At 46.1% G+C, this 21,351-nt stretch overlaps 2 protein-coding genes across 2 annotated transcripts; both read right to left on the reverse strand.

Annotated features, from left to right (window-relative positions):
- Nucleotides 1-10,450: 10,450 nt before the first annotated feature.
- Nucleotides 10,451-18,038, reverse strand: psmb5 (proteasome 20S subunit beta 5). The gene is made up of 3 exons (XM_056292954.1): nt 17,794-18,038; nt 16,467-16,773; nt 10,451-11,107 (listed from the first exon to the last, which is right to left on the reverse strand). The coding sequence occupies exons 1-3, from the start codon at nt 18,016-18,018 to the stop codon at nt 10,824-10,826; spliced, it is 816 nt and encodes a 271-aa protein (XP_056148929.1). The 5' UTR covers nt 18,019-18,038; the 3' UTR covers nt 10,451-10,823.
- Nucleotides 18,039-19,503: 1,465 nt separating this feature from the next.
- Nucleotides 19,504-20,601, reverse strand: psmb11a (proteasome 20S subunit beta 11a). Its single transcript, XM_056293873.1, has one exon. It carries the CDS (start codon nt 20,599-20,601, stop codon nt 19,504-19,506), a length of 1,098 nt encoding a protein of 365 aa, XP_056149848.1.
- Nucleotides 20,602-21,351: the final 750 nt, after the last annotated feature.

Here is a 21,351-nt window from a genome sequence, read left to right on the forward strand (position 1 = left end):
TTTATTACACCAGTTGGAAGATATTTTTTCAATAGACTTCCATTTGGGATCGCGAGTGCCCCGGAAATCTTCCAGCGGGAGATGACAGAGCTTTTAAAGTACCTAGAGGGTGTGGCCATATACATGGATGATATCTTGATCTACTCCCGAGACTGCCCAACAGCATGAGGTGAGGCTTCAGAACACCCTGGAAACATTGAGGAAAGCAGGGTTAAAGCTAAACCACGACAAGTGCTTGTTACGTCAGCGGCGGCTCAACTACTTGGGCCATTGCATCGACGAGCATGGACTCCTCCCAGATGACACCGAAGTCCAAGCCATCACTCAGCTACAACACAAAACAACGTACATGAGCTCAGAAGAATCATGGGCATGATTCACTACATAAGCAGGTAGCTCCCACACCTGTCTGACATCACAAAGCCCTTGACTGACCTGCTGAGACTGAAGTAATGTGGACTTGGGGTGCAGCGCAGGAGGAGGCCTTTAAGAAAGTAAAACGGCTCGTTACAGAGGCCCCTGTGTGAGCATTCTTTGTTGTTAAAAAAAACACTGTTTTCAGGGCTGATGCGAGTAGCTATGGGCTGGAGAGATTATTTTCTGTTACAGGTACCGGCTGGTACCCGTGGAGACAGAATATAATCTCTGTTTTAAACAGATAAAGGTAGAGAGACAGGAGAAGTTAGTGTTTGCATCAATCAGGCTGTTCTCTGTCTTTATTAAATATTTTTGTTTAATAATATAAACAACCGTTTATAATTATAATGGAACCAGCCTACTGATTTAAAACAACATCAAAACACAGTAATAGAAGAATTACAGGTACGTAACCACAGGCAAATACTTTAAATTCACATTCTCAGTTCAGACATAGTACCCCCATAAAATCACCCTTCTGAACGTGGCTATTGTGAATCGGTCAAGTGTAAATAAAGGTCACTGAACTGAATCTGATGACATGTAAGCTAATAAACATTCAAAAACTTCGTTTTTTTTATATTTACACATTATGTTTTCCAAGTGTATGTAACATAACTTATTTTCCACTGTTTTCTCAAAATAAAAGGTGTCAAGAAGCCATCAAAATAAAAGGAAATACAGACGGCGCGAGCGCCATTGTCTCGCTGGCCTACTGTCTTTCAGGCTAGCTTACATCCATATTGAACGGAGGGAAACGTCGATGTCTGCTACATCAGTAAACACTTATTTTTTTCCAACTCAATACGACATCAAATTCGAGATTAATACAGTTAAACATGTTAAATCTACATTTAGTGCACTGGATGAGAGTAATACACACTACTAACCTGTTTCAAACAGATAAAAGTAGAGAGGCAGGAGACGTTAGCGTTTGCGTCCATGAGGCTGTTCTCTGTCTGAAGAACGGAAGCCTGGCTGGCCCAACTTTACGAACTGGCACTCCCGTTTACTCAGAGCTCCCCCTTGTGGCGGACGTATGAAGAATAGTTTCACAGTTATACAGTGAATCCGGTGCACACAAACAAAAACACATTACTAATTTTAAACACAAAATGTGACCATACATTTGTGTGTGTCACATTCACACCGAGATCACCTGACAATATCACAAGAGCTAGTGTTGTACAACAACAGGATTGTGGTGCCCCAGAGCATGAGAACTGAGAAATTGGAACGTATACATGACGGCCACCAAGGTATTGTTAGTGCCGTGGGAGAGCAAAGTGTGTTGTATGGTGGCGAATAAGCAAAAATATTCAAGGAATAGTCAGCACTTGCAGAGAGTGCCAGGAGATTAAGCCGACTCAGAGGAGAGAACCTCTCATCTGTACACCACTTCTTAGCCACCCGTGGGAGAGGGTAGCAGCAGACATTTGCCAGTTAAACAAAAAGAACTATTTAGTAGTTGTGGTGTAGAGCCGAAGGAACGGAGAAGACCGTAGGTTCACACTTTAGCCGTGTAGGCAACTTTCTTTAATCCACGGTAAATCAGCGAGACAAACAAAACCCACAGCTCGACTGAGCGGAGGTGGCAAGAATAACCAGAAAACTGGCTGGACAACCATAACTTAACCCTGCGTTAACCTGCCAGGGCAACCATGACTTAACCCTTAGTTCCTGGGTTGAATTCTGTCCCCAATACGTGTCCACCACAGTGGACTATTTTTCAAGATACCGTAGCGAATTCAAGGGGGCAGCCGGAGCCCCGTCGCCGCAGCCGGGACGCAAACCCGTATCTCCCTCACCGCGGGCGACAACGTTAACCAGTCGACTAAAGTGTCAGTTAGCCAAGGGCTAACGTGTCTACTTATTCGTGTACTTGCACTACCCCCCTCCTTCGGGAAGCGCGCCCCGCGCATCAGCTTATCAGTTCCCTCACGCATCTGGGCGCACGCGCTTCCGATGACCTCACGGTCACACCATCCCACTTCTGACACCAATATAGCGAATTCAGGGGCAACCACAGGAACCGCCACAACCGGGACGCTATTCCGTACCTGCAGGGTACGACCCATTAGCCAAAGGCTACCAAGCCTACCCATCCGTGATCGTTACATTACCCCCCTCCTCCTTCGGGAAGCGCATCCGATGGAGGGAACCACCACAGCCGGGACGCGAACCTGTGTTCCCCACACCGCAAGCGACAACGTTAACCAGTCGACTAAAGGGTCCGACTCGTTAGCTAAGGGCTAACGTGTCTACTTATTCGTGTACGTTACACTACCCCCTCCCCGACTAACGATGTCTCCCGCGGTGCGGGAGATACGGGTTCGCGTCCTGGCTGCGGTGGTTCCTCTGGTTGCCCCCCGAATTCGCTACATTGGTCTCAGAAGTGGGATGCGCGCGGACACGCTTCCTGAAGGAGGGGGGTAGTGTAGCGTGCATGGATAAGTAGACACGTTAGCCGTTTGCTAACGGCTCGGACACTTTAGTCGAGTGGTTAACGTAGTCGCCCGCGGTGTAGGAGCCCCAGGTTCGCGTAGTGGCTGTGGCGATTCACGGGGACGCGAATCCCGAAGAAAGGGGGCAACGTAACGATCACGGATGAATAGGGTCGCTTAGGCCTTGGAAAACGGGTCAGACCCTTTAGTCGAGCGGTTAGCGATGTCTCCTACGGTGCGGAAGAAATGGGTTCGCGTCCTGGCAGCGGTGGTTTTTGTGGTTACCTCTCGAATTCGCTAAAATACGTAGAAATATCTGTCTTCACTAATGTGTCTGCACATATAACTATAGCTAGTCTGTAGAACATCTTTGCCAGGTTTTTTTTTGGAATGGAGGTTGGTTCCGTTTTGGAATTGAGGTTAGTGGTTATGGTTGGGGTTGGAGTACATGTTTGGGTTAGGATTAGGTCAAAGTTAGTGTAAGGGTTAAGGTTAGGGTTAAGGGCTAAGGAATGAATGTAGTCAATGGTGTATCTGATATACCCGTGCTGGCGTCGTTCCTACGACGTCATAATCAATCAGTCACCATCATTGCAACTGACCAATCGCATTGTCGTGCCTTTGTGACTCAGGGGGGAAAGGTTGTGGGAATAGGTTGTGGGTTAGTGCAGACTATCGGTTAAGGTTAGGGTAAGGTAAGTGTTAGGGTTGGGTTGAGGTTATGTTAGGTTAGGTTAGCTTTGGTATGTCTCTTTTTTTTTTTTTTTGGTCGCAAAGTCACATCAAAACAACGTGATTGGTCCGTTGCAATGATGGTCCTGGAGCAACACTAATTATGATGTCATGGGAACAACGCCAACATGGCGGTATCCCAGGTAGCATCCGGATGTGGGCCACTTCAGGTAATGATGCGGCACTGATGGCCTTCTTCTGGCCCTGACAAAATGGATGTGAGCCTGAAGTGGCCCACATGTATAATAGCAAATATGGCCCAAATATGCCAAGTCAAATGTGGGCCTTTTTCGGGACAGATGCGGTGCTCTCTGCAACATGTAATCTGGATGTGACCCTGAAGTGGCCCATGTGGTAAATGGTGAATATGACCCAAATATCACAAAACAAATATGGGCCACCTTTGGCAAATATGTGGCACATGCGGCATTGTTATGGCTTGGATCTGGCCCAGATCTGGCAATCAGGAGTGGACCGGCCAAGTGCCATCATTCCACGCAGGATGTGGGCTGGATGAACATGTCGGGTGTGGGACGGGTCCGGGCCACAGCAATTTTGCTATCTGGAATCAGATCGTGATTAGTCAAGGAGGGTCCTCACAGAGACACGCGTGTGTGTGTGTGTGTGAGTGAGAGAGATGCCGGCCTGACATAGTTCAGCCCTTTCCAGACTGTCAGAGGGCCTGCAGCTCTAAACTACGCACAAAACCAATCAAAAATGAATTTGTCGAGTCGAAGATTGCATTCCATGGATGCTGTATACGACACATCGGTGATACACAAAAGCATCATCGCTGCCTCGACACAACCCAATTTAACCTGACACGAAATAAAGAATTCACTTTTACAGTGGACGGGCAAACACACCACGCTAGACTGCAGAAGGAAGAAGACAAAGTGTCACCACAAGACAAATTTTACGTCTCCGTCCAGACAATACTGGTGCGTTAAGCACTAAAATAGCGAGGGAGCCGCAGAAATCTGAAACAACATCGTCCGCAATTCACTTTCCTGCGCCCTTAGGGACTTAGTCAACACATATTAAAGCACGCCGTGCAATAAAGTAAGCCGGGAGCCACACGGGAGTAAGTGGAGTGACCACGGCAGAGACCATCGCTCTTACTGCCATGTCTTTAGCCGTAGTCTCCCTGACTCTGTCTCTGTTTGCCTGGGAGGCCCGGCCTGGCCCCGCTGACAATAAAACAAACGGACAGGCCCCATTTATATAGTCAGGTGTCATGACAAGGGATAAACAGCCGACCGCTGCGGGGCCTCTTGAGGGACAGCCTGCATTAATAGTAGCGCTATCGCCCTCATCCTCAGCCCCACCATCATCATCATCATCACCATCGAGAGCATCTTCAGCGGTGTTGGCAGAGCCTCCTATAGTGCCGAGGCGACTGCCGGGGGACTGCCGAGTAGTAGTGACTCAGATTGGACAGGACTTAAGGGCCGAACTGTTTACTCGGCCAAGCCTTATTCATTCGTGTCACTGAATTAATCAGCTCAAAACCCCAAAAAAAAACTAGAAAATAAAAAAAAAACATTGGCGTGGAGGACGAGAGAGAGCGAGAGAGAGAGAGAGAGAGCAAACACACTCAAGTAGCGGAAGGAGGCCGCAGCTAATGCGGGGAGAATGACAACGCCGGGGCCGTCACTGCGACGGATGAAAAACAGCACCTCTCAAAACGAAGCGAGGGTATGGCTGGCTCTTACGCCGCCAAGGAAAAGCGGGGGGGGGGTTGTTGCGGTGAGCCACAAACGCAATTATCTTCACGCCAGCTTTGTTGTTTGTCAGAAGAACTGCGGCACATTTAGAGACTCGGGTGTGCTGATTATTCGACACCCGCCGAGCCTGCGGGGTGGACAAGAGGCAGCAAGCCGGGAGTCATTACCCTAGCCAAATAGACTTCTCATTTGTTTTTCTGTCGAGGCAAAGCATCCTGGGAATAAATCACAGGCCAACCTTCTGAATATTCTATCAGTCAGGGCACGTGCCTCAATTTGCGGGTGGTTCTCTCTCTCTCTCTCTCTCTCTGTGAGGATCGGCTCGCATAACGCCCTGTCCTCAAATCATATGAAATGACACATCATATGGGGGGATGTGAGCGAATCCGGACGCTTGTCAAGACACCCTCAGAACAGCGTAGTGATCTAATCTGGTGTCTGGGCGCCAGATCACACGTGGCCGCATGACAGATGGCATAACGTGGGCAAAAGGGGGTTATTCTCGGACGGTGTGAAAATCCGCCAAAAACCGCCAGCTGGTATTTTTCATCACACCCTGTTTCATTTAGGTTTCGTTAAAAAAAAAAAAGCCCTGTTTTTCTTCATTTTTGTAACGCCTGCCTCGGTGTCACCATCCTGCCCCCGGGTGTGGGGCAGAGAGAGAAAATATTGTGGAAAGCTAGTGTGCATAATAGCAGCCATTCTGACCACACCTGTTGACAACCCGCAATCTGTGTGCCAAAGGTATCCGATTAGTCCTACTGCCAGCACGCTGTCTGGCCTTCTGGTGCAACGCCAAGGTCACACGTTTAACAACAGGCTTGGAAAGATGGGTCAGTAGACGGGGGAACCACGGTTGCCCCACCCCCACCGCACCAGATGCTGAAGTTTTACATGTCCAATTCCGTAAAACAAAACTGTCAAATTTGGGTGTCACTCTGGGATTTGAGTGTGATTTAAACATTGAGACACGTATGGAATGGAGCCAAAATGGCATTTTAACACGTTCAGTGCCTCTTCAAGTTAAAGATGTTAAAGAAGTTAAAAGCGTTTCTCTCTCCCCCTGCAGGCATTGGGAAAACTCACGCATGCGTTCATCCCTAGCAGATTGGATTACTGCAGTGCACTGCTCTCTGCTCTTGGGCCCTCCCAAAAACTGCAGATGGTCCGCTACGACTCGAGTCTTAACTGGCACCAAAACACGAGGCTCAAATTACTTCTGTTCCTTGCACTAATTACATGTCAGATTTAGGATTTGTTTTGAGACTCTTTTTCCTTTTTCTTTTTTTTGACTTTTTCTCAAATCCTTTCGCATACTTGCTCCTGAAAACACCAATGAGATGCTATCAAAGTGTATTTCTTGTAGAGCTGTCAGCTCCGCAGACTCCCTTCACTGAAAGTCGGACCAAAATCAGTAATTTAACTTTTCATGTCTAAAACCCCTCAAGAAGGCATAATAAAACATGCAGGGAAATATTTTATCTTTCAGTGACTAATAAGGAGTGTTTTTTTAACCTTAATCCATAACTGTTCTCAAATGTGAGCGGTCTCACAAGTGTGGGTTAGCTGTAAAGGTGGGCGGGGTTTCATAATTTGAGGATTTGATCTGATTGGCCTGCTTGGTGGTTCACTCTTTCCGGGTTGGGGATGAGTTGTTGCCTCAAGTGGAGCCGTTCAAGTATCTTGGGGTGTTGTTCACGAGTGAGGGTAGGATGGAGCGGGAGACTGACAGGCGGATTGGTGCAGCATCAGCAGTAATGCGGACGGTGTACCAGACCGTTGTGGTGAAGAGGGAGCTGAGCCGGAAGGCAAAGCTCTCAATTTACCAGTCAATCTTCATTCCAACCCTCACCTATGGTCATGAGCTTTGGGTAGTGACCGAAAGGGTGAGATCGCGGATACAAGCGGCTGAAATGAGTTTCCTCCGTAGGGTGTCTGGGCTCAGCCTTAGAGATAGGGTGAGGAGCTCGGACATCCGGAGGGAGCTCGGAGTAGAGCCGCTGCTCCTTCGCATCGAAAGGAGCCGGTTGAGGTGGTTCGGGCATCTGATTAGGATGCCTCCTGGGCGCCTTCCTTTGGAGGGTTTCCGGGCACGTCCAACTGGGGGGAGACCCCGGGGTAGACCCGGAACTTGCTGGAGAGACTACATGTCCAATCTGGCCTGGAAACGTCTTGGGATCTCCCAGGAGGAGCTGGAGGGCGTTGCGTCTGGAGCGGAACGTCTGGAGTGCCCTACTTAGCCTGGTGCCACCGCGACCCTTCCCGGAGTAGTGACTGGCGATGAGATGAGATGAGAGGAGAGGAGAGGAGAGGAGAGGAGAGGAGAGGAGAGGAGAGGAGAGGAGAGGAGAGGAGAGGAGAGGAGAGGAGATGAGATGAGATCCGATTGGTTGTATACAAATAAGTGTCTGGTGACATAAAGAGTATCAGGAAAAAGGGATCGGCTGAAAGAAGTCGAACTTGGAGCTCTTTTAAAAAGAGAAAACTATACAGACTGAATTCTGCTACTAACCTTTTCGGCTTTGTTTTTACTGAGAGATCAAAGTGCATTTCGGCGCTATGGCAATTTATATCATTATTGTTTCTTGTTGTGACCGCAAACACCCAAAATACACCCACTTAGTCATTCACTCCTCCCTTATCTGAACCAGGGTGCTAAAATCAGACCCCGTTACTGCCCCCCAGACTCTCACCTGGATCGGTAATGTAATGTACTGCCCAGTAATGTACCCACACACTCATTATGTACAGACGCATACACACTTGCACTTGGCTCTCACCTATTCACCGTATATGCATTTTCTATGCATATTTTCTCACTCTATGCATATTTAATATTCTCTTGACCAGTTCTCACTTAGAGAGCATTGCATTGAGCCTTTACATGTGGAAGGTGCTGTTTAAGGTTTGGTTGATTGCTGATTGATCGAACTTCTTACCTAGAAAGGTAGCATGAGGATCCACTATCCGTAAAAAAAGACGACTTTGGCGTCCGGGTGGCTACCAACACGGGGGTCGCCGGTTCGAATCCCCGTGTGTTGCCTCTGGCTTGGTCGGGCGTCTCTAAAGACACAATTGGCCGTGTCTGCGGGTGGGAAGCCGGATGTGGGTGTGTGTCCTGGTCGTTGCACTAGCGCCTCCTCTGGTCGGTCGGGGTGCCTGTTCGGGGGGGAGGGGGAACTGGGGGGAATAGCGTGATCCTCCCACGCTCCATGTCCCCCTGGTGAAAGGCCTCACTGTCAGGTGAAAAGAAGCGGCTGGCGACTCCACGTGTATCGGAGGAGGCACGTGGCAGTTTGCAGCCCTCCCCGGATCGGCAGAGGGGGTGGAGCAGCTCGGAAGAATGGGGTAATTGGCCAAGTACAATTGGGGGGGGGTCCAGAAAAAAAGACGACTAACAACTTTTGCAGAGAGTTCAGAGATAAACTGTGATGAACAGATTGACTATACACCCTCCTGAGCACATGTGAAAAAGACCCAGCTTGAAACATCAGCTGTTCCCAGACAAAACATGTCTACCTTGGGAAAGCCACGTTATATGGGGTTCCAGCAGAGTATTTAGAGTTCACCCAGCTCCCAAACTACAGCAATGAGTGGAGCTCATTGTAGCTTGATGATAATAAAAAAATGTTTTTCAATTCTCCATACAAAATAATCTACACAGTAAACTTGGACGTTAAGGGGCATTATGGACCACAGGCTGTTGTCACGCCTTGGCCTGAATAAATCTAACTCTTGTCAGTGGACAAAGGCAGAGAAAATTACACCACTTATGAGTCATTTTGTCCCTGTAACGCATTTTGGGTATACTGACTCATGGCTTAAAAAAAAGGCTATATATTTATCATAAGCTGTGGGCCTATTCATAATCATGTTTCATTTTGACAAGTTCTGTTTGTCAGCCACGTTAGCAGCGCCGGCTTCTTAGTTAATACAAGAGATTGTGCGGCAAAACAAAACGTCACATTGAGGCTGTGCGTTTTCTCATGGCATCTACTCTGCTCCGTATAACCAGCCAGGTGCGGTCCTGCGGCTCTTCAAACAGTACCTTCGCAAGGCGTTTGGGATCCACAGCTGCAGCCGGGGAGGACTATTTTTAACAGCCTATCGCCCGCCTTCTCGCCTCGCGCTCAGACGCAAGCGCGTCTCCGTCGGACGCTTTAACGCCGCTGAAGAGCCGAGGCCTCTCTCCTCCCCGAGACCGAGAAAACGATTTGCATACTGAGACCCGTCCCCCGTGTATATGTAAATCACTGCTTTAACTCCTAAAGCGCGCCTCCGGAAAACCCTCGCTGCGCCTTATCGCCGCACCGTTCACCGGCGTTTGTCCCATATGACCAACGGACACATGCGGGTGCCCTTATCGACCGCGCGGGGCCTTCAATGACAACGCAATCCCGCCGCTTCATCTACCGGCAGACGCGCCGCAAGAAAAGGCCGGGCTCATTTCCCTTTATCCGGATCCCATTTCTATTCCATCTGCTAACTAGTCACCTGTGAAAGTAGTTTTTAACCATGGCTTGAAAGTGTAAAGCCTTTCGATGTCTACCCATCGCCTTTATTAGTGTTCGCTCCCAACCATAAAAACCACTGGAGAGAGGCGCGCGCGCGCGCACAGACACACGCACGCACTCCGCAGATCGTTACGTTGTAACGCATCACGTGGCACCAACATCCGCTGCTGAGAGAGCCAAGTGTGTGCAGGAGGAATTAAAAAAGAAATTTCCCCTTCCATTAAAAAAATAAAAATAAATATATATATGCGTTTTAACATGAATGGAGGAAACAACATTGCATATGAGAAGAAAATGCACCGTTACAGCGCCGGGGGAACAATTAACGATGCCGGTGCCATGCAATTAAATAGTGGTATTTGGACAGTGTTAGTTCACACTAATAAAGGCTGGACATATAGAGGAGACAAACGAGACTTAGCCTCTGCATCCTAACAGCTGGGGGAACAGGTGACTTGAATATAAACAACAAACCAGAGCAAAAGAACTACATCAAAGTGTGTTGAGGAAGTCAGAAAACCCATATGCATGTGGAAGTACACCCCGGTAATCTGATGTACAAGAATTAATATTAAGGCGAATTTGAGCATGCAAATAAAAAGACAGATAACATTCCTCTTGGAAAAAGAACATCAGGTTTTATTGAGGAGGAGGACACAGATTTTTCAGGTTATGAATCCAAGTGAAACGTATGTAGGCCAGACACCTCACTACTCCCACACTGCACTGAGGCATGTCTGAATCATCGGGCCCCTTACGTGAGTGAGACTGCACCCCCTCAAATCCACCTCTGTGTGGGGTATCCTGTGAAGCTTTCAACTGCTAACAGCTCAAATATGTAATGGTTACTGAGTGTGTATACATGTGTGTATATACATAAAAAAACATAATCAATCAGCCCCCTCCTACATGTCAGAATGTGTTTAATATTGACTAACAGAGGAACAACCTAGATCCCCTCATTTACCCAACCGCTCTACTTCCTGAGACTACACCTGATCCTTGTACTGCTGGTGCAGCATGAGCACATCCTCCTGGGATACCCTGGTCCAGCCCTGGCTGTGGACGTGGTACAAGTTGACCTGCCCTCCGCTGTAGGCGTCTCTGTAGGTGGCCTGGTAAATGGCACGGCGGCCTAGTTCACAGGCTTCCTCGACGGTCAGGTCGTGCCGCAGGCCACTGTCCATCACTCCGTAAGCGTACATGGAGCCAGAGCCCACAGCAAACAGGTCGCCGCACACTCTGTTCCCCTCTGAGTCCACGTAGTACAGTCCTGAGAGAGAGAGAGAGAGAGAGAGAGAGAGAGAGAGAGAGAGAGAGACAGTCCATTTTATTTGTATAGCCCATTACCACAAATTAGCATCAGTGGGCTTTAAATCAATACAACATCCTGTCATTAGACCCCCCTTAGAGAGAGAGACAGACAGACAGAGAGAGAGAAAGACAGACAGAGGGGCCAGGCAGTCAGGACCATATGGGTGTTGGGGGGGTGGGGGGAACAAAGTAGGAGGACATGTGTTTTGATGCAAAAGCTTTCTCTGTCCTCCTCACTCAGGTGTTGAGCTGCGTCAGGAAAATTGAGAGGGTACATTTAACACCCTGACTGTCATGCAAACACACACACACACACACACACACACACACACACACACACACACACACACACACACACACACACACACACACACACACACACACACACACACACATGGTGTGGCCTCCAGAGAGGTTATGAACAGCTGCATCCTGTCCAAGTGAAACAGGGCCAGCAGACATCAACAGCTGCCTCCGATCTGAGTAAACCGAGGCAGGCAGCAGAACCTGCTGATGAGGCGTGGGGCCACAGTACCATCCGCCCCAGGGCCCTGCCCCAGGCCTGATTGATCCCTGTGAACGCACCAAAAATTAACTATCGACCCATAATCTGAGGCTGTGCAGGTGACCCCACCTCACACTTTCAAAAGGAGGAGGATGGCAAACAAGGCAAGGCACTCTCAGTTGTTTGTCCATGACGGATGATTACAGACGCACATAAATATATCCCCCTTTGGCAGGAGCACATACACTCCCTCGCATCTACGTCAGCATTCCCCTCATCTCCGTGCGAACACAGATGCGACGTATGCAAACCACAAAAACAAACAAACAAACACACACGCAGAGTTTCGGTGCCCTGAGTATTGCAGATTCATGCGCGTTGCTCTGATGGACCTGTGAGAGACAGTTTGCTCTGAGCTGTGGTTAGACGGACACATGCATGACGCTTTGTTCCAGTCCGTGAACACACTCGTGAGGCCTTTTCACCGAGTGACACGGATCGGGTGAATGACACCAACTGGTGAGCTCGCCCACAGCCAATCCCACAGATGGCACACAAAAAAAAGGCTGCCTGCAAAAAACTGTGTTTTTATAACCGTGTTAACAGGCAAAACCAGTGGAAATGAGACCAAAATAGGAAAAGTACTTGGACAGTCAGTCCTGAGTGTGCACACAAAGATGGCAGATATTCACATCCCCTTTTCTCCAACCTAATTTATTTTTTCCTTTAAATCTAGATATTCTCACTTTGTACATCATTATTCAAACAGCTCCCCAACAAAAGCAACGACATGGTCTATTAGAGATAGAGGGGCACGCTTTCCTTTAAAAAGGTTGGTAGTAGCTCATAACCACTTTCAACTAGCAAATTGCAGCTTCCTCAGTCTGCGGCTCGCTCACCGTGATAATCAGTGGGTGCTTGCCGGCACATGGGGGTAATTTGCCGTTTTAAGGCCCGTCTATGCCTCTTGAAAATTGTCAGGGATTCGTTTAAAAAAAACATAATCAGCAGCGAAGACATAGCGAGAGAGAGTTTGCAAGTCCTTGTAATGAGTGGCATGGTTGAGAGAGGGGGGATAAGGACTCTCTAAAAAAAGGCCCGTGAATGAAGGCACGTCAGCACCAAACACACTTCCCAGAGCCAGTCCACAACAACACACCTGGGGCCTTTATGGGGCCCGATGGGGCACCGCTCGGCAGTCTATGCATCACAAACGGCAACGGGAGACATACACTGGAAAGAGAGCAGGATGTCGAGGGCTCACCAGACAGGAGGAAGACGAAATTCATGAGATGCACGTTTGAGCGCTGCCAAGACAACCAAGTATTCTGAGAGTGGTGGGCAAGAGATGCTTTCCATTTTATCAATCAAATGACAGGTGATTTTTCCTTTTTTTTTCTGCCCACCACATCATCCACACCAAGGTGTGCTGTATTGACAGCTTTCAGAGGTGGGTGAGAGGCAGGAGGTAAAGGCTGGCTGGACTCCAACAGGCAAGCTTCTCTTTTCTTTAATACAAGACTGGCCCCATCATGTGTGGAGAGAAGCGGTTGTCGAGGGGAAAGGAAACTAAATAAATAAATAAACATCACATCAAGATGCCTGCCTGCCTAGCTGGTGAACCTTTATTCCCTCACAGCGGAACAGCAGTAAATCTGTGGCTGTTGGCAGGGTTTTTCTTTGCTGTGGTCCAGTGTATCGGCGAGTCAACCAGCATAACACCCAACACCGCTCTACCTCTTTTGTATTGAAGCTGCCCTCTTTTTTGGGCCAGTGGTAATCACATCAGACCTCATCATAAACCTGTCTCTGCCACGAGCAGCAGGAGGCACTGTGCAGCAGGTGAAGAGCGCACAGCCCTCTCCCCCACAATCAACCTGCCAGGCAATAACCATGGCCTGATTAGCACCATAATATTGAACGTTATTGCATACAGAAATATTTTCAAGCTCCTCAACATTCTTTTTTTTTTCCAGTAGATTCATTGGTGATCCCCTTAAAGCTAGAGTGCGGGACTTTTACATATAAATGAATGTCCATGACATTCAAGCCCTTGGGAAAACGAGCTAACACAACGATGATTAAGCCTATCACCGCCAGGTAAATCTCTCTGTATTTCTCAGCATAACGACGTTTTAAATCTGGTGTCTGGAGGGGTGACATTCCCACGCTGCATTCCCACGCTGGTGCACTGGAAGTGATGCATAGCGATGCATTTTACGTCAACCTGCAATGATCGCTTTGCCAGAGCTGAACTTCCGTGTGACGAAAGCGTTCGCATGCCTCCGATTGGCTTGCCTTCAGCCTTCATGGCTTTCTGACAGAAAGCTTCCGTGCTTGGAAGCTATGGCGGAAAAACCTAAGAAACATCCAAGAAAAGTTTCTGATGCTCCAGAGAAAAAAGAAACTCGGCATTCAGGGGAAGGCTTAGTCAAAAAAAAAAGAAAGAAAAAAAAGAAAAAAAAGCGATCAACAGGGAGGACAAACACAGATAACCATAGGTGTAGCTCAGCGGTGGCTAACCATGTGCCATGGAGAGCCATGTGTACGCAGGTTTTCATTCCAGCCAGACTCCATACCAGGTGATTTCACTGATACATTCTTCCTCTTTTGTTGAATCGGTGAAATCACCTGGTGTGGAGTCCAGCTGGAATGAAAACCTGCGTACACGTGGCTCTCCATGGCACAGGGTTAGCCACCCCTGGTGTAGCTTTTTCATGTTGGAGAGAGCTGAAGGATGAGAAGTAATTACCCTCACTGCCAGAAGGGGTAGACAAAACTTAGGCACTGCAGGTTTAAATACTCCATCAGTGGAAAAAAAGCGCTCTTGACATATGAGCAGGATAATGAGCTTCCTTCCTAATCGCGATTGATTTCATTTACATGACATTTACCTCTCCATTCCATCAACGGCCTTTGTTTAAGCCAAGGTGGGCCTCCGCTCCTACTGAAATTATACAAGAATCATTATTTCTCCAATTGATTGCCCAGTATTTATTTACATTGGCTGGCATACTTGGGGCCGTCATTGCTCACACAGACCTCGCTGCTGTGTGGACAAAGCTGCCATCGATCACGGCGGGGGTACCACCATTATGCATGCGACCCAATTGTTCAGGGCTGAGACCCTGCGTCCATCACGGTGCCACTCTCTCGGCGGCCGGCGGCCCCAGTCTCATCGATTTCCCATTACTGTGTCATTGTGGCAGCCTCTTTAAGCACATCGCCTATAATGTACAGCCTCTCGCCACACCCCAACAAAATAAAAACAACAACAAAGCTCAGGGACACACACAAAGTTATGCTCGCGTGAAGAGTTTGCTGTGTGAGAGGCTGCAGTACCATCTAGTGGTATCATCTAGTACCAACTACTACAGGTCTGCTTATACTTGCCCGTGCTGGTGCATACAATGTGAGGGGGGAAATTCTGCTCTGAAAACAAGGATGGGGATATTTATAGCTGCCTGGAATGAAACAAAACATTATTTGATATGAAAACTAGCCAAATTAGAATAGTTGAATATCTCACATACTGACACAGGGGACACTAACACCAAATTTGGACCATAGAGTAAAAAACATGCTTGAGGATATGAACTAACAATTCCTGCTTATTTACAACTACAGGAATATCATTTCACCTCACAAATGAGCGAATGTTTTTTGGGTGATTGTTACCATTAGAAATTATCAGAATAATAAGATCTGTGCAGTTGAGAAGAAAAAATTACCCGTTTCCACCATTAACCGACAAAACATTTGCTCAAAGGATGAATGTGAATTAAAATTAATTGTGGAAGTTCATTTAAAGTTAATTTTGTTCATTTATCCATTAAGAAAAAATCTCACCTCCTTCAAAAGGAAGTCAGAGTGCCTTGTCAGCTATAAAGCCGAGTCACTGGAACTTGTAGGGAATCAGTTCAATCACTTCTACAGTGTGGATGCCTGTACAAAAGTCCTGCTCCCTGTACCACCTTGTGTTGACCATTATACTGTATGATTTAATTTTATGCTTCCCATAAAAGAAAAAAAGGGCAAAGTCAAGATCTAAGAAGGAGTGACTAATGTAAGATGCAGGCGATGTGCATAAATCAGACATTAGTTAAACGTTTGAAAATCAACCTTAGTGTTTTAAGCGAGATGAATGGGGTTTACCGTTTCAAATTACAAAAAAAATACAACAATCTAGGAAGTTGTTTACATCAGAATAGTCTAAATTGACTTTAACCACGGATGTAAAACTGAAATCTGAATCAGACTTGCACTATGGACTACTGCAAACTGCATAAGGCTTTATTTAGCTCCTGTGAAGGAATTCAGTTTAAGTTAGGTTAAGCTAGTTCTATAAACAAGGTATTATGATGGCTTGTAGAGTTTCTGGGTATAGTGGTTATGAACATTTGGATGGAATCATGAATTTCATACCTTGTAGACTTGATGCTGGTGCTTCCCATTATGTTTTTGGGGGAAGGGGGTAAAATTTTACTGAAAGGATGCATCTGCAATCATTCAGTAAAAAACAAATTACATATCTATGGTCAAATCCTTTCATTTGTTGACCACAATTTATATTGTTCAGCTGAATGAGGCAATCTTAACCTACCTGCCACTAAAGAAGGTTAAAGCTAGCCATTAAAAAAATGACTATACACTAATGGACCCTGGTCAAGATCAAATTACAAAAACTTAATGTTATTCATTGGGAAATTGATTTTTCTTATCACATAATAATAGGATGCAGTCAGGAAACACACAGGTCATACATAGAAAGGGAGGAAAGTGTATGGGTGGCATGTCTGGCTGCCTCATTTACCTGGGCCTCTCTTATCCCAGCCACACACCATTGTTCCCATGCTGAGCCCCATTCCCTTGTACTGGTACACCATGTTAGCCAGCAGTTTGGAGGCTGCTGCCACTGAAATGCGCTCCTTGTTGCGAAGCTCATAGATGCGACATTGGCGGGCCAACAAACGCTCCCAAAAGCTACAGTCTGCAGCTCCTCCAGCCATCGTGCCCAGCAAGTAGGGGTTGATCTCAATGACTTTCTTCACTGTCTGAGAGGCGATGTAGGAGCCGGCAGTGGCTCTGGAGTCGACAGCAACAATGACGCCATGGTCAAACTGGAAGAGAGAAGGGAATTGGGAAATAGAAAAATACAATTATTGAGATAGTTTCTTTTGAGTTCACAGAGAGGAAGTTTTACTTAACTTTTCCAGATCTAGATTTGTCAGCTAAGCACATTTGCAAATAGGTCTTCCGACCAACATGACAGTATGATGAAAATTGTAGAAGTGGCTTTGAGAGATGATGTTGGTAATACATTAATTACACCTTACCTGCCAAATTCAAAGCATAAAAACTCACATAAAGAGAAGTCAGATAGATGAATTAGGTTGCATAAGGCTAGTGCTTGGGCTGTCTTGAAGTTAACGGTTTAAAATGGAACAATTATAGATAGTTGTGGATTGGAACCACCTGCTATGAGATAGCAATTTGTTGTACTGGGCTGTCTGTGAGTATCCTAATGAAAAGCTAGATACGAATTTACATTTACTCGTTTGGTAGACACTTTTTACCCAAAGTGACTTACAAAAAAAAGAGTCAACAATTAGCAGATACATTTGAGTATTACCAAGTCCAGCTGGCATCACAGGGTGCTACACAGTAATCATAACGGTATTATATGTAGTAGCAGTAAATTTTGGCACATTGTAATCATATTATATTAGCAATACATGAAGTAGTAGTTGAAGCCTACATTTGCGATGTAGTGATCATAGTCAAGTGTTCGTGTCATGTCGAGAGCATTTGTGTAAGAGCACCTTAGATCATAAAGGGGTTAAAAAGCAAAGTACACATTAGATTCACATTGCCACATAATAGTATAACGGACATATCCCCGCTGTAAGAACATAAAATGTCAAGTGCACGTAGAAGGAGGGACAACGGTAGACACCGACAATAAGGGCGTTTAAGTAATTATGGGCGCAATAGCAATAGCCGACACCAATGGCAGTATTGGCAGATTCATGGCCCCGAAGAGGCAAGTTTTTAGTCCTTGACACAGCAAGTAACAGTTGATCAAATAACCAATTTAACAAATATGAAAGGTGATAATTTTCTGTTGTGTAATTACTCACTTTGAATGCTAAGGTTGTTGTTCCATGGAGAAATTCTATTTTCCTCTCGGGGCCTTCCTCGTCCACGGTAATTAGTGATGGCGTAACAGAAAAACTCAGGCCGTCTCCCGGTGTAGGTCCAATTCCCAGATCAGCCTCTCTGACACCACAACCAAAAGCAAAAGTTTTGCGAGTATCAAATGAAAAATCCGCAGAATCGCTGTGTAACACACTAGCGAGCGCCATCTTTGAAACGGTCTGATGAGTAAGCGACTTCCGCCGTTTGCTGCCACAAATGAGCTTGTCGTGATGAAAAAAAAGACAGCGCCCCCCAGCGTTACGGAAGACGATGATCGAGTAAAACAAAACCGACTTGGACTCCAGTTTGACTTCGTCCATTTTTTTCTAAAACCGAAATCCGTAATTTCCCTTATCTGTCCATTCCTCTCGCTGCGAGAACTACAAACAAGTTGTAGCAACCATTGTGGCTGGTGTGCCACCGCATGGCCACACGAGGGTGACAGTGTGCATCTCTTGTCCATGTACTGATCTGTCTATTGTCTCTGACATACCGCTGATTGCCACTTGTCTGTGAGTTTGTGTCTGATCTGGGTAGATTGTGGAACTGAATTGCCCTTCTGGGACAAATAAAGTTGTCTGAATCTGAATCTGAAGAGTCCTCGCCTTTGTAAAAATGACATCCTCGGACCAAAGCTAACACAGACAATCTAATGTATAATAAACTACATCAAACTATATGGGAACACTTTTCTGCTATAATATTGATTATATAATTAGCGGATTACCTTTCCAACAGGAACATCCCAACATCATCATGTTTCCAGTCTGATTCCTGTTTGAGTAGGAACGTGTTTGCAGCTGCACCGGTGTTTGTTCTAACCGGTCAAAATTGGAGAGTATTGGAGAGTATCTCCAACTGTGGTAAAGATGCCAGTTAGTATAAGGTTACCTGATTCCATGGTCCACATGGATAAATTAATGATTTATTTATGAAAATTTTGACAAAATCCCAGATTTCAGTATTATTCTTTACCCAAAACCACTTGGTTTACATTCAACAAATCACAAATAAAGGTTTTACTAAATCCACACCCTCCAATTCAAAGGAAATTGTGTATGTATGCATGCATGTATGTATGTATGTATGTATGTATGTATGTATGTATGTATGTGTATATATATATATATATATATATATATAAAGATATGTTATATTTTAATTATTTCTTTTTTAGTTTTCTCCTATTTTCATCATAATTTGGCACATACAATTCCCTGTTCTCCCAAGGTCACATCATTGCACAGTCCCTAATGGTTGGGGAGGGCAGAGAAATCCATATTTTCTGACATGTGAGTCACATAGCACAAGCATAGATCATGAAACATTAGCCCCCTGGGCATGGACACCTAAAAGTGCCCCCCCACACACACACACACCGCAGTACATGTTCACTCAATTAAAGCAAATAGCACAACAGCAAATTACACTTCTCTCAACCCGAAATGTGAGATCAGTTAAATCCACATTAACAAAGACATATCCTAAAATTTAAAAAAAAACTGTTATTGACACGAATGAATGAGTACTTCAGCTCTGCAGGTGCAAATGAAAAGTTAATAACATAACAGCGACTTCATGCAGAGGCTCTGGCTCACTGGGGCTGTGCCTGCAGTCAGCCCATACCGTGATTAATCCACGAGTGCAAGAAACTATGGAGAAGGTGATAATGGTAACTGGCAATCTTTCACTCGTCTTTCTTTCACTATCTTTGCTATCCTCTGCATTTCTCTGTGATATTCATCTTTGAGGTTCTCCCTCTTTCTGCGGGTCCATCCTTGGGCAGTAATATGGAAAAGGTCCACATTGTTTCCCGAGTATGCATCCCTGTGAGTGGCTCTGAACACAGCCTCTCTGGCCAAAGAGATGGCCTCCTCTTTACTCAGGCTCCACCTCAGCTCTGCATCCAGAATTGCATAAGCATAAGGAGACCCTGAGCCAACGGAAAAGACGTCTCCCTGCAACCGGGTGCCATCACTACACACATATATCAGCTTCGGACCACCCAAAGGGGAAGATGGGGAAGTAATATCAGTTACTCCTTGGTAGGCAACTGCAGCAAAGGAGGAATTGTCAGCTGTAAGTAACTTTACTGCTTGATTTGGTTCAACGTTAGTTGTGTTTGATGACTCCACCACCTGGTCTGCTTTCTGATCTTGTACTGCATCCCAACCACACAGCGTGAGAGCCACACACACATCTGTCCCTTTGAAAGGATGCAACATGAAGGAGAGGAGCTTGGCAGCGCCGCTTATGGACAGGCGGTGTTTATGGCGTAATTGGTAGAGTCGGATCTCTCTTGCCAAAAGACGCTCCCATAGCATGCAGTCTGCGCCACTGCCAGAGGAAGTGACGACTAAATGGGAGTGAATAGGAGTGATTTTACAGACAGCTGGACAGGCAACAAGCCCTCCGGCGCTGGCGCGGCTGTCTGCAGCTGCAATTACACCCCCTTGGAAGATGAACCCCAGGGTTGTGGTGCCATGAGACAGAGGGAAAGGTCTTTGGACCCTCGTTGATCCAGCGGATGGAGACAGAAGGGCTGAGGTTGGCAAAGTTGGCATAAAAAAGTGTAGTGGGACCCCACCGTCTCTCTCAGATAATGTTGACCTCCTCCATCTAACACTGTGGTGGTCAGTCATGTTGAAGGCCGAGCTGGTGTCTTCCGAAGGCAGGTAGAAGGAGGCAGCAGTTAGCCAGCTATGAGGCACACGAGTGTCCTTGAAAGTACAAATGTCTTCTAATGCCATAGTGGTGCAAAATACTGTTACTTGGATCACAAGACTAAATGTGCCACAAAGATAAACTGCATCCTCCAAGCATTTAGAATAGACACACAATAGATCATCTGAAAGGTGAGTAAAATAAAACCACGAGCATTGAAATCTCCAACAGTCTCTCGGAAGTTTCACTGAAGTCTTACACACAAAAACTTAACAGTGCCGCGTGTTCTCTGAAACCCTCAAATTGCAACCCCTTATATAGTCCTCCTAGACATCAGCACCACACATAGAGGCGTGCACACACAACGCATTTGTCCACATATGAGTGAAACTGATACTTGGAGAAGCCAAACAGTTCTGCCGGAACAGTTTGACAGCTGTAAGCGACGCATGTTTTGGTGAACGCATCAGTTTTACATTGATAGTTGGAAGAGCACATGTCAACCATTACCCGAATATTTCTGCTGCCCCCCCACCCTTCGGGTGTTCACGGTTAAGAAAAAAAAAGATTCAACTATATTTCTCAAGTCACATTATATCAAAATGGAGACAATATAGAAACTATATATAACTTTGTTAAAAGAAACACTCAATGATAGGGAAAGTGCGCAACAAATAAGAAGGAAAATAATCCAGTGAGTTTACTTGACTCGGCTTGGATTATCTATCTATCTATCTATCTATCTATCTATCTATCTATCTATCTATCTATCTATCTATCTATCTATCTATCTATCTATCTATCTATCTATCTATCTATCTATCTATAAAGCTATT

The sequence above is a fragment of the Lampris incognitus genome, chromosome 14 (assembly GCF_029633865.1).
Source record: "Lampris incognitus isolate fLamInc1 chromosome 14, fLamInc1.hap2, whole genome shotgun sequence".
Lineage (NCBI taxonomy): Eukaryota > Metazoa > Chordata > Actinopteri > Lampriformes > Lampridae > Lampris > Lampris incognitus.